The sequence below is a fragment of the Anarrhichthys ocellatus genome, unplaced genomic scaffold (genome assembly GCF_004355925.1).
Source record: "Anarrhichthys ocellatus isolate YVR2014 unplaced genomic scaffold, GSC_Weel_1.0 scaffold19, whole genome shotgun sequence".
NCBI lineage: Eukaryota > Metazoa > Chordata > Actinopteri > Perciformes > Anarhichadidae > Anarrhichthys > Anarrhichthys ocellatus.
Genome location: NW_022280049.1, coordinates 3,210,948 through 3,222,223, shown reverse-complemented (window position 1 = coordinate 3,222,223; position 11,276 = coordinate 3,210,948). Strand labels below are relative to the sequence as shown.

General features: G+C 42.5%; 2 protein-coding genes across 2 annotated transcripts in view; one reads left to right on the top strand and one right to left on the bottom strand.

Moving 5' to 3' along the window:
* rufy1 (RUN and FYVE domain containing 1) overlaps positions 1 to 5,265 on the top strand; it is a 6,735-nt gene extending 1,470 nt beyond the window's left edge. The window contains exons 6-17 of the mRNA XM_031857925.1: positions 95 to 156; positions 260 to 395; positions 549 to 650; positions 748 to 864; positions 1,068 to 1,235; positions 1,331 to 1,428; positions 1,518 to 1,637; positions 2,240 to 2,369; positions 2,854 to 2,948; positions 3,040 to 3,088; positions 3,186 to 3,263; positions 3,350 to 5,265. Coding sequence (XP_031713785.1) covers positions 95 to 156; positions 260 to 395; positions 549 to 650; positions 748 to 864; positions 1,068 to 1,235; positions 1,331 to 1,428; positions 1,518 to 1,637; positions 2,240 to 2,369; positions 2,854 to 2,948; positions 3,040 to 3,088; positions 3,186 to 3,263; positions 3,350 to 3,493 — 1,299 coding nt within the window. The 3' untranslated portion in view covers positions 3,494 to 5,265. The remainder of the gene's footprint in view (positions 1 to 94; positions 157 to 259; positions 396 to 548; positions 651 to 747; positions 865 to 1,067; positions 1,236 to 1,330; positions 1,429 to 1,517; positions 1,638 to 2,239; positions 2,370 to 2,853; positions 2,949 to 3,039; positions 3,089 to 3,185; positions 3,264 to 3,349) is intronic.
* hnrnph1 (heterogeneous nuclear ribonucleoprotein H1) lies at positions 4,181 to 9,575 on the bottom strand. The gene is made up of 11 exons (XM_031857928.1): positions 9,500 to 9,575; positions 8,581 to 8,672; positions 8,338 to 8,493; positions 8,110 to 8,253; positions 7,029 to 7,167; positions 6,090 to 6,271; positions 5,734 to 5,861; positions 5,477 to 5,612; positions 5,303 to 5,386; positions 5,065 to 5,157; positions 4,181 to 4,822 (listed from the first exon to the last, which is right to left on the bottom strand). Exons 2-11 carry the CDS (start codon positions 8,660 to 8,662, stop codon positions 4,731 to 4,733), a joined length of 1,236 nt encoding a protein of 411 aa, XP_031713788.1. The 5' UTR covers positions 8,663 to 8,672; positions 9,500 to 9,575; the 3' UTR covers positions 4,181 to 4,730.
* Positions 9,576 to 11,276: the final 1,701 nt, after the last annotated feature.

Genomic DNA, 11,276 nt, shown 5'->3' with positions numbered 1-11,276 from the left:
TCCTTCACATCCCAGCTGTCACGTCTCATTTGTCTCTTTTGAGAGACAAATCATCGAGCGCACACGGTGATCACTTTCTCTTCCCCCCGTTCAGGTGGGAGTCATTGACTTCTCCCTGTATCTGAAAGACACTGCCCACAGCGAGACACCAAAAGAGTGAGTGCCTGCTTTTCAGATTCGCCTTCGCTGCTGTTTATCATGTTTTGAACCGACCCAATGCACGCTCAACCCCTAAATTGCTTTATTCTTTCTCTTTCAGTGATGCCAAGATGACAGCCATATTAGATCAGAAGCACTACATTGAGGAGTTAAATCGTCACCTGAGTGGCACCGTCACTGACCTTCAGGCCAAGATGGACTCTATAGAGAAGACCAACAGCAAACTTGTAGAGGAGGTCAGACTCTCTCTTTGTGCGTGTGATCTGTTGTGTGTGACACATTTTAAGAAGGCTTCAATCGTCTTAAAAGAAGCCATTCCCCTCTAATGTCAACACAGCATCTTTGTACGTGAGCCGTGCGTCACCGGCGTGTGTTTTGTTTTTGCTCAGCTGACAGCAGCGACGGACAGAATCAACTCTCTGCGGGAAGAACAGGAACAGCTCAGAAAGGAGAATGAGACGATCTTGCAGTCCAGCCAGAAAAAGGAAGAGGTCGGAACGCAACTACAACAAGTAACGGCAACTAAATCACTCCTAATCTAGAAAAAAAACACTCAAACTGTATAATGTGTTGTTGTCGTTTGTCCAGTCAGCCCATCAGGACAGCCAGGTGGAGCTGGAGACGTACAAACAGACTCGACAGGGCCTGGATGAGATGTACAACGTGGTTTGGAAGCAGTATAAGGAGGAAAAGCGCATTCGCCAGGTCAGGTATCAACCGGCTATATAAAGCACTAGAATACGTCATGCATGTGGCAAATAACAATTAGTCTTCATGCATAGTTAGACAGAAGCCAGCAGTGTGGGTGGTGATGAGTCATATGGTCTCCTGTTAGCAGGAACTTAAGCCACACTGCTGTTTTTATTGCACTGATTAGACTCATGCCTTTTGTGTGTTTGCATATGCAGGAGCTGGAGCGTGAGTTGGAGCTCCAGGTGGGCCTGAAGCAGGAGATGGAGGTGGCCATGAGGCTGCTGGAGAAGGACACGCATGAGAAACAGGACACGCTGGCAGCCCTGCGGCTCCAGCTCGACCAAGTCAAGACCCTTAACCTGCAAATGTTCCACAAAGCTCAGGTAGACACGCATGAATGCACCCTTTTTTTCTTTTGTCTCGCACGGCCACTCAGACAGATCGCGCATTAATACAAACCCCTGTGGCTCTTTTTAAGGATTCGCAACGAGTGGCAGAAAAAAAGCAGACGGAGGCGGTGCAGCTGGAGCAGAAGATGGATGAAATGGAGAGAGCCATGGTGGAAATGGAGCAGAGGTGTGTGTTGTGCATGTGTCTGTTTTCAAAATTATATTCGTTTTTTTAAAGTAATATTCTTCTCCCTGGCTGTTATGTGCCTCACACAGACTACAGAACTCTGAGCAAGAGCGCAAACAAAGTGACCAGTCGGACAAAGACATGAGGGTGGAGCTGGAAGGAAAAGTGGACGCTTTGCAGAGACAACTGACTGACCTGGACACACACAGGTTACGACAGAAGGCGTTACACGGAAGCACAACATGACTTTAAATATGTACTGCACATGGAATAAAAGGCAAAATTAAAACACAGAAACACCAGTCTATAAAAGTTCTGCTCAAGATGAGATTTAAAACACTGCACTAGTTTGGCTAACATGAGTTAATGCCAGACTGAGGAGCTCACATCCTTTAATATATATATATATACACACACTGCATACCCCAGGTGCTTTATTCTACCGTTCCAGTTTTTCATAACTTTGAATTTGTTACTAATGTGACTTTATATCATTGTTTTCTGTTTAAATTAGTGCTTTTTAAATAATACTTTTAAATACCAATATATTGTCAGTACTCGATGAAATACAATAGACAGGTACAATGTTACCAGTTTAAAGTATCACACTGTAGCACTCTGTCATCACTTTGAAGGGGACAGATGCAGCAGACACAGATTTCCTCAGGTGCTCTATTTTCATTTTACACAAAATGCAAATTAACCGTATCTTTCCTAAATTAATAGTAATCAGTTTTATTTTTTTGAAGAAGAAATAAGTTGACATTTTGCTATGATGGTTGTTGTTAAATTGTCTCTCCTCTGTTCTCAGGCTGGGTTTGGAGAATGAGCTGCGCACTGAGAGGGAACAGAGACAAAGCCTGCAGAAAGCTCTCCAGCAGGAGCAGGACAACAGCACCGAGCTCCGCACACAGCTGCAACAGCTCCAGGGCCTTCACGCGGTCAGTGTCTCACTTACTCACCCAGCAGGGTTTAGGGTCATTCAGCTCTGGAAGTGGAGTCTTCTTTTCAAATAATGAAAAACGGTGTGAGAGGATTATACATGGTGTCTAAATTCCCGATGCAGAAGTCTTCATAAATTTGTGCGGTACAATTTGATTTCCCAGGAACTGAGGAGAATAGTTTGTATAACCTCCACACACAGGCACAAAACAACCACTTGACAAAAGGGCTTCTTTATCATGACTTTAATTCATGTGTTATTTGCATTAGATGCTGCAGTTCAAGAGTGGTTTCTGTTTGAATATGCCATATGTACTGAATCAATATTTGCTACGTAATTGCAGTAGTTCAACTGGTTCAACAGACTCAGCAAAACAACATTAATCCAATTTAGGTCTTTCTAAAGTGACTAAGCAAAGACTTGCTAATCCTGTGCAGTCTTGTGATGTTCTGGTTCTTGTTTGTTGTGAACCGGCGGTGCAGGAGCTGCAGGATTTGAAGCACGAGAAGCGGCAGCTGCAGCAGACATGTGGGCAGCAGGAGCAGGCTCTGCAGGAGATGGGGCAGCACCTCAGCCAGTCAGTACTTCTCCTTTTAACATCTTTTTGTCTTCTTCGTTAAAGCGTGTACCATTTCATGAGGTTTATGTGTTGCTTTCATCTGTCAAAGGTCTAAACTCACGATGGAGGACTTCAAGGAGGTCAACAAAGCTCTGAAGGTACAATGTGAAGAATGGTGTATTTGTACAATTGATGCTGTAAAATTGATAAAAGATCCTGACATGTCCCATCTTGTATGTTCGTTGCCGCCATCAGGGCCACGCGTGGCTGAAGGACGATGAGGCCACTCAATGCAAGCACTGCGAGAAGGAGTTCTCCATCGCACGCAGAAAGGTAGCCTCTTCTTTTTTTCATATTAGTTGTACTTCTATAATATTCATCTTCGCAGCAAACGTCAATGAGGTGTTTGTATGTTGCAGCACCACTGTAGAAACTGTGGAGACATCTACTGCAACACCTGCTCCAGCAACGAGCTGGCCTTACCGTCCTACCCCCGGCCTGTGCGGGTGTGCGATGTGTGCCACGCCCTCCTGCTGCAGAGAAGCTCCTCCAAAGCTTCCTGACAGAACATCCACGAGCTGTGATGTCCCTCTACAAGAGCGTTCTAACACTGCACATACTCACCCACTATGGTTTTTATTAAGTACTTGTGTCAGAAGAATGTCATCAAATCTTATGGAAATGTGATTTGGTGCATTTACACCATTGCCTGAAATTCAGGAGCATTAGTTCAACCGTATTAAATAAGGGGCGCCACCTTTTAACACTGATGGGATGAGCTAATAGTTTATGGATACTATGTGGAGGCGGCTTGAGTTCACTTAAAGGATGAAATTTAGGATATTTATGTGATTCATGTTTCTTTGGGCTGGAATAATAATTTGGTACTTGATAAACTGACCCTTTAAAGTGTAGTTTTTCTAATTCAAACCGTGATTTTAGATTAGGTCCCAGCAAAGACACTGGTTACTGAGGATCATTGTGATCCTGTACTTCTTTATTATTCATACTTATCACGCATCTACTCAATTTTTACAGCTATGGCCCCACTGCTGCATTTATGCAAAATCATTGTATAAATGACTGTAGAATGTGAAATCTATTTTAGAATGTATTCTTACCACAGGGCTGTGTGTCGTGTCAACTGCTACAAAGCCTTTTTCTGAATTAATTTGGGGATGGTGACCAAAAGTTTTGTATCTAGGTATTTGATAAATGAATAAAGCCTCTTTTTTTTTTTGCAATACTTGTTTCAATTAGATATTCCAGACTAGTTTATTCACTTTGTGCACAGGAAATACAAATAGCATTTGAAGCAGTAGAAACCTTCACGTCAGCGGATTTGAAATTCATTCGCCCTCGACAAACCTGATTAACGTCTTAACACTCTGTAGAGGTGGAACAAGGTCTAAACATCAGAAGATACCAGACGCTCTGATTTCTTGTTTTGTTCATGCACTCAGACATTGAAACTAGTGTTAACGCCACCAGCACAGGATGAGTTAACCTCGGGGGACAGACAGCTTTATGGAGAACAATAACACACAAACAGCACACTTCCTTGTAATGAACATTTAAATCTGTGAGCAAAGGGGAAGACAAACAGCGCTTCTGACACTTAGTGACACCGGATGATCTCACTTCTCTCTGAAGATCATCCACTTAAAAAAAATACAAACCCTACCCCCTCAATGTTTTCATCACCTGACCCTACCCTATGTTTACTAGGTGAGACTTGCATTTCCAGTCCTTCCAGCAAAATGCTGAGTTTAAAAAAAACATCAAATTAAGGAAAACAATCTACATTCCCCATCCCCCGCTCAGTCCGTTCATAGAGCCTCTGCTTCCTCCTCCGCCGCCATAGTAACTGCTTCCCATTCCGCCCTGGTTACCTAACAAGAGAGAGAATACAAACGATAGGACCGAGGAGTTCCTCAAGGAGTCGTACACAGAAACACGATGCATGAATGTCATTTCATGCAAAAACAAATCTACGGCCAACGTTTTGTTCTCAGGGTTCGCTGTGGTGCATAGTAATACTTGAGAGTGCATTAAATAAGTGGTATTAGAGCAGAAAAGGTAGACCTTTGGTGTGGATGTAGAAGAAACCTATTATAACACAGCTGACACTCACTGTAATCACTGTAGCCGCCCATATTGCCCTGGCTGCTGTATCCACCAGAGTACCCTGAGCTCAGCTGGCCACCGCTGTAAGACGACTGGTTCCCTGTAGAGAGGACGGACCACATCCGGTTCAGGAGGACTTACAGAATCCCAACTATTACATAGACGCTGTACTGTTTAGTGCATGCATTTCCCCCCTCAAACAAACTAATGCCGCTAGTCTCACAACCTCCACGACTGAAACTCACCCATGCCACCCATCATCTGGCTGCTGTAGGCTCCGTTACTTCCGCCTGCTGTTGAGTTCAAGAACAGCTCCACGTAGCGGTGCTCTGCGGGTGCAGGGAGAGAAACCATTAACCAACATTATGAAAGCTCATACGCAGGGTGGGAGTGGTTAAAACCACGAACTTCAAACTCACGCATGTTAGCTTTGTCTTTGGACATGGCGGCCACGGCATCTTCGTGTGTCGCAAACTCTACATCTGCCTCCCCGGTTACCCTGCCGTCTGGGCCGATCTCAATATGGACCCGCACCGGATTCAATGGCGAGAAGAACTAAGACATGAACACATTAGTGTAAGATTATGAGCTGAACATCTGCAATATGCACAGAGGGACGACAGTTTCAGCAATCCAGTGGTTATGCAGATGTTTTGCAGCTGTTCCTCCGACTTACATTGTAGATGTCCGTCTCTGTGGCTCTGTAGGGCAGGCCCCTCATATGGACACAGTGGCCTGTTGTGCTCTGGAAGGAAGAGCCGCTGCCACCGCCGCCGCCATCACCATATCGTCCATCCGATACACCTAAACATTCGTAATCAAGATTAAAACACAATCTTATGAGGACTCTACATTTTAATCGCATTAATTCTATTGCGCAGTGTTGGCATGAAGGGATATAGGGCGAGTGATTATCTGAAACAATTGCAAACTGTTACTAAATCAGATTTCAGTCCACTTGACACCCACCTCCTCCTCCTCCTCCACCTCCTCCACCTCCTCCTCCTCCACCACCTCCTCCTCCTCCACCACCTCCTCCTCCGTAGCCTCCGCGACGCATTCTGTCGTAGGATCCCCCTCGGCTCATCATGTTGTAGCCGCGACCACCCGAGGGCCGGTCATAGGGGCCGGGTCTCTGCATGCCCATGGGCTTCCGCTGGGGTTCGTAATGGGTCCGCACCTCAGCACGGCTACTCTTGAAGATCTCAATGTACCTGAGAGCATAGAGATACCACAATGAGGACACGGGGAATGAACCAGCCCAGGCAAGGCTGCATTTGCTCAACACTGATGCAACTGGGCTATGCAGATGCTGTCATGGTGTAGTCCATAGGTAGTAATATCTTTGAGTGCTTGATGCTAGTTGTTATAACAGTAAATAAAAAAAGAACTTATTAACTGAGTAGCAAAAATTAAGCTCCAGATTGAAGAGGGCCTTATTGACGTTTACACTTTTCTTATAGTTACCTGAAGTTAAGTTACATAACTGATTCAATAAAGCGTCCTGTGTCCTTGCCATGACAGCGATGGTCCTGGTTTAGAGGGACAGAGAGGGCTCCAGCCCTTCTGCACAACTCACTCTAAGCATTACCTGTGACAGTGGGCTCCAGATCCATGTGTACAGTGGCCCTCTGATTTTACCACCAGGGAGACTCCTTACCAGTTATCAACCTGGACTGATGTTTAGTGCTGAGACACCATTTGTTCTCAAAATTAAGCATGTACTCTTGTTAGCGACTCGTGTCGTACTTGTGAATGGTGCCCAAGCACTAATCTTCCCATTGAACAGTGTGAATGTGTGCCGTATTTCAGTCTAACATTGCAATTTGTGTATGCGTTTGTGGTTAACATTACAAATATGCTTGAATTAGCTAAGATTAATGTAGTGTCCGATTTGCATTTGGTTCAGATGTTGAGGGTGCACACCATAAGAAAAGCAACGTATCCAGCCAACCAACCAACCATCCCCACCTGTGCCCTATTCTTTCCTTGTGTTTCTTTAGAGCCTTTTCAGCTATATCCTGTGAAGCAAACTGCACGAAGGCCTCCCCCGTACTCCTCCCCTGGATGTCCACCGGCAATGTTATCCCATTTGGCACGATTTCCAACCCTTCAACCCAAGGACAGATAACCCCAGCAGGGGACATATTAAATCACATGCCCAATCACAGAGAGAACTTTCTCTAAAGAGAGAGAGAGAGATAGAAAACTCATGGAAAACTCTATACATCATCACACATACCAGTTCAGTTTTTAACCAGTGACTGGCTATTTAAACGACTTATATTTACTGTATTTTGGGGATAAAAAAAAGAAATGAGAGGATAGAGGAAGAATATGGAAAGGGGCACTGTGTGGGACATCGGGCTAGTACTGGTGTGTTGATGGAGAGAGAGAAAGATCCTGGTGGGTGACATGAGTTAAAATTACTAACGGCTCAGCAGGAACTAATCTAAAACTTGCTCAACAGTGTGTGTAAGAATGATGCATTCAAAAAGACAAGGGTGTGAGTAAATGGGAGAGAGGGGGAGGGAGAAACAATGATACTGGGGTAAGAGACCGTCTACTCAGAGATGAGTTGGACCCATTCCATCATTAGTAAATTACCAGTTGGCACAGACAACTTAAACATGTGATTATGCCGCCTTACAACATCGGACCCAATGAAAGAGAAAAAAAGTGATTAAAACGGGCTTATGATTGATATGATGAGCAAAGATGGGAAAGGGTGTTTGCATAACAGTATTCTGCCCCTGAGCTTAACTTTAAATAATTCCTCCATTTAAAGTCTAACTAGCTTCCTTTTCTGGCGTCAATTCCTCACTGATCACAAATTCAAAAACATGAAGTTTGCTGTTCTATAATGTAATACTATACATTAGTTATAATCATTTTCTAATTGCATCTTGACTTCTTTGTAAAATCAAGAATTGGTAAGTGTCCATAGCAGAAAGGAAACGAGAAAAGGAAGATGGAGAAAAGAAATAAAAAGGAAACCAACTCTACATTGAGGAAGTTTTACAACTATCCGCTGAGCTAGGTTTATTTTTACCTGAGAAAAACTGTACTATCTCCTCCTTGCTGCAGCCAAAAGGAAGACCTCGGAGCCGGACGAGCCCATCTCCTGCCGTTTCTGGACAGTTTGGACCGGTGTGCTTCATGACCCAGTCCATCTCGACATTGTTGGATTTAAAAACTGTATCACAGGATGTACAACAGTCAGTCATCACATCACAAAGTTTAGACAATTTAGTCATTATCTGTAAGCAGTTTCACACACCCTCGACATATCTGTGACCCATAGTTTCTCGGTCCTTCTTCACTGCAATCTTCAGATCTTCCTCGGTCTCCATTTCGACGAATGCCTCTCCGCTGGGACGCCCCTCTCTTGTGTAGGTGAAGTGAATGCCGCCTCCATTGGTGATGATTTTGCACTCTGCATATGTAATGTACATTATCAAATCTATTGTAAATGCATTAATTACAGAAATACTTCGATATAAAAAATGATATAAATACCTACCGGAGAAAAACCTCTGTACTTCATCCACTGAGCAGGACCAAGGGAGCCCCCTGATGCGTACTACATATCCCTCATCAGCCATGTCACAATCCCTGAAGAAAAATACTCCAATATCATTACAAGTATGAGACAATAGCACATACTAATATATAGATAATGCATTTACACCAGAACTAAGAAACGTGTACACATTGCAGACACTACTTTAATCAAATGTACCTTCTAAAATGTACCAAAAGAATAAATCAATAGACGCGTCGTCCTTGATGCGAGTCGCATGGGCCTCCGTACCGTTAAACGTGCTTTAGCATTAGTTAGCAGCGCCATCTACAGACAGTTTGATACTGCTAGCAAGTATATAGTACATAAAAAGTCTATCATTGGGCTTTACCGTGCAACAAAGAATGGTATTATCTACAAATATAAATCGCAATCAATTATCAGAATTGCTTTGTTTTTCCAACACTTTCCCGTTAAAAAAAGACGACTACTTCATAAAAAGCGCGAACGTGGAGTGGTTAGCGTGACCAGCTAACTTTAGCAACATAATATGTAGCTACGTTACTTCCTTCCGCCAACATTTCTGGTGTTGAAGCGTTTCTATACATTTATAAGAGTTCGCAGAAGCCACATTATGAATCTGTAATTAGTATTTCATTCATTATCGACAGGATGCGCGTGGCCCACAGCACGCTCACCACCGCACCCAGACACAAGAACAAAAGCGGCCCTTTCACCCGGCGCCATGTTATTAGCGTTAACTGTTAGCTAGCTCTCGCGCTAGCATTAGCTAACTAACGGTATAAAATTATAATATAATATACACACCGGTAGCTATGTTGTGCTATTAGAGCATGCGAAGTTGACGTTGTATTTAGGCAAGGCGATTTATAACGATATATACCTAAAATGAATGTACCTGATACAAACGTAGATACCACACGCCGGAGTATGTATGACCAGACCGACGTGATGCAGCTGAAACCTTGCGCTGGGTTGCCAGACCTCTAGAACTAACCCCCTTTCAGAGACTACAAAAAGCCTGATTTAACTAAGCATCGCCTCTGTTACAAAATGCATCACAATCACGTTATTCAACATCATCACACTTTTCGAATATTACTATTACCAATATTAGTATCTTGCTGTGTTTAGAATTGTATCAAATTCCAACGATCTCAAGTTTGCTAAATATGCTGTTATTTGTTCAAATATGGTTAAAATCATAGACTGCCTATAAGAAGGTTAAAGTTGACAGAAAATGTGGAATTTTGTACATACTTGGCAACCGGCTAGACAACCAATCGCCCTCCGTCTTGCTTGCGTCCACGCCCAAAAATAATGACGTTGCCGCCCGAGGCCCTGGCTGGCCGGGTGCATCTGCTGGCCAGGCCTTCAAGTATAAGTTATTCTGACTACAGTGGTCTCTAACTTGTAATGCCTTTAACATTATTCTAAGGGAGAATATGTGTCCTTCATAGGTTACGTTTCACAACAAAGGCAAATGGAGCTCAGTCAACTAAAAATGCAACAGTAGCCTAGTTAGCATAAGCTTGTTTAGCCTTGGGTGTTGGTTTTGGTGAGAAATGTGACTGAACGATCAGCTCTCACATCCTTAAACAACCAGCTAATCAAAGATGTTGGTTTGGGTGGTGGCAGCCAAAAAGTAATAAAAGCAAACCACACATAGGTCACTTGTTGAAATCAGTGGATCATCTGAAAGGTTTGATGCAGGAGAGGTTTCCCTTCCTTCAGCAACGTCAGAAGTGCCCCTTAGCAAGGCATGTTGCCTCCCCCTGCTTTAGAGAAGATGTTTAGTGGCCAGTGGCAGGACACTATAATAATAATGACCTCCAGAAATTACTTTGTGTCGTGTCGGCCTTTCTCAGAAAGCAACAAATTGAAAGTTAAATAAATTAAATGAACTAAAGTAAAGTAATTAAATATATTTTTGAAGTAATGGTACTTGTCTTGAGTATTATTTTAGTTTTTTTGTATATATTCTAAATAAACATCATTGGGAAATTTAGTACTTTCTACTCTTACTAGTTACTTTGCAATAAGTCATAAAATATGATGTATGAGTTTTTTGAGCATTGACATGTAAACATGTTTTTGCAGAAATACAATATACAAGTATGAACATGGAAATGAGCATAACAAGTGTCCTTTAAAATACTACTTGACCATTATTAATGAATCATTATTGCCCCATTCTACAGTGCATTTACTTTTGATTCTGAGGTACAGTTTAAGTAATACATGTTTACTTTTAGATGAGCAAACTTTGAACTTCAGGAGTTCTTGTGGGATATGTTTATGATGCAATATTGCTGCTTATTACAGAAGTTAAGAATCCAGATAGATCTTCCAGAACTGGTTCATGAATTTGAAATGCGCGATGTTAAAAATAACTTTATTAAGATAATCAAACAGTGTCAATGTAACAGTTTACTTTATGTTATATTGCAAAAAGCAGAATTTGTGTTCTCTTGTGTTTTTAGTCTCATGGAATTCAATGACATATTAATTTTTGTGCAAATGCATCATAGGAGGGAACCAGACACATTTACAATGAGATCCGACACTTTTTGAATACACAACAACTGGAGTTCAATTTAAAAAAGTGTTCCATCAATGAAAAACACCTAATTTCAACAGATACTGTTTTCTTACATAATACAACACATATAAGT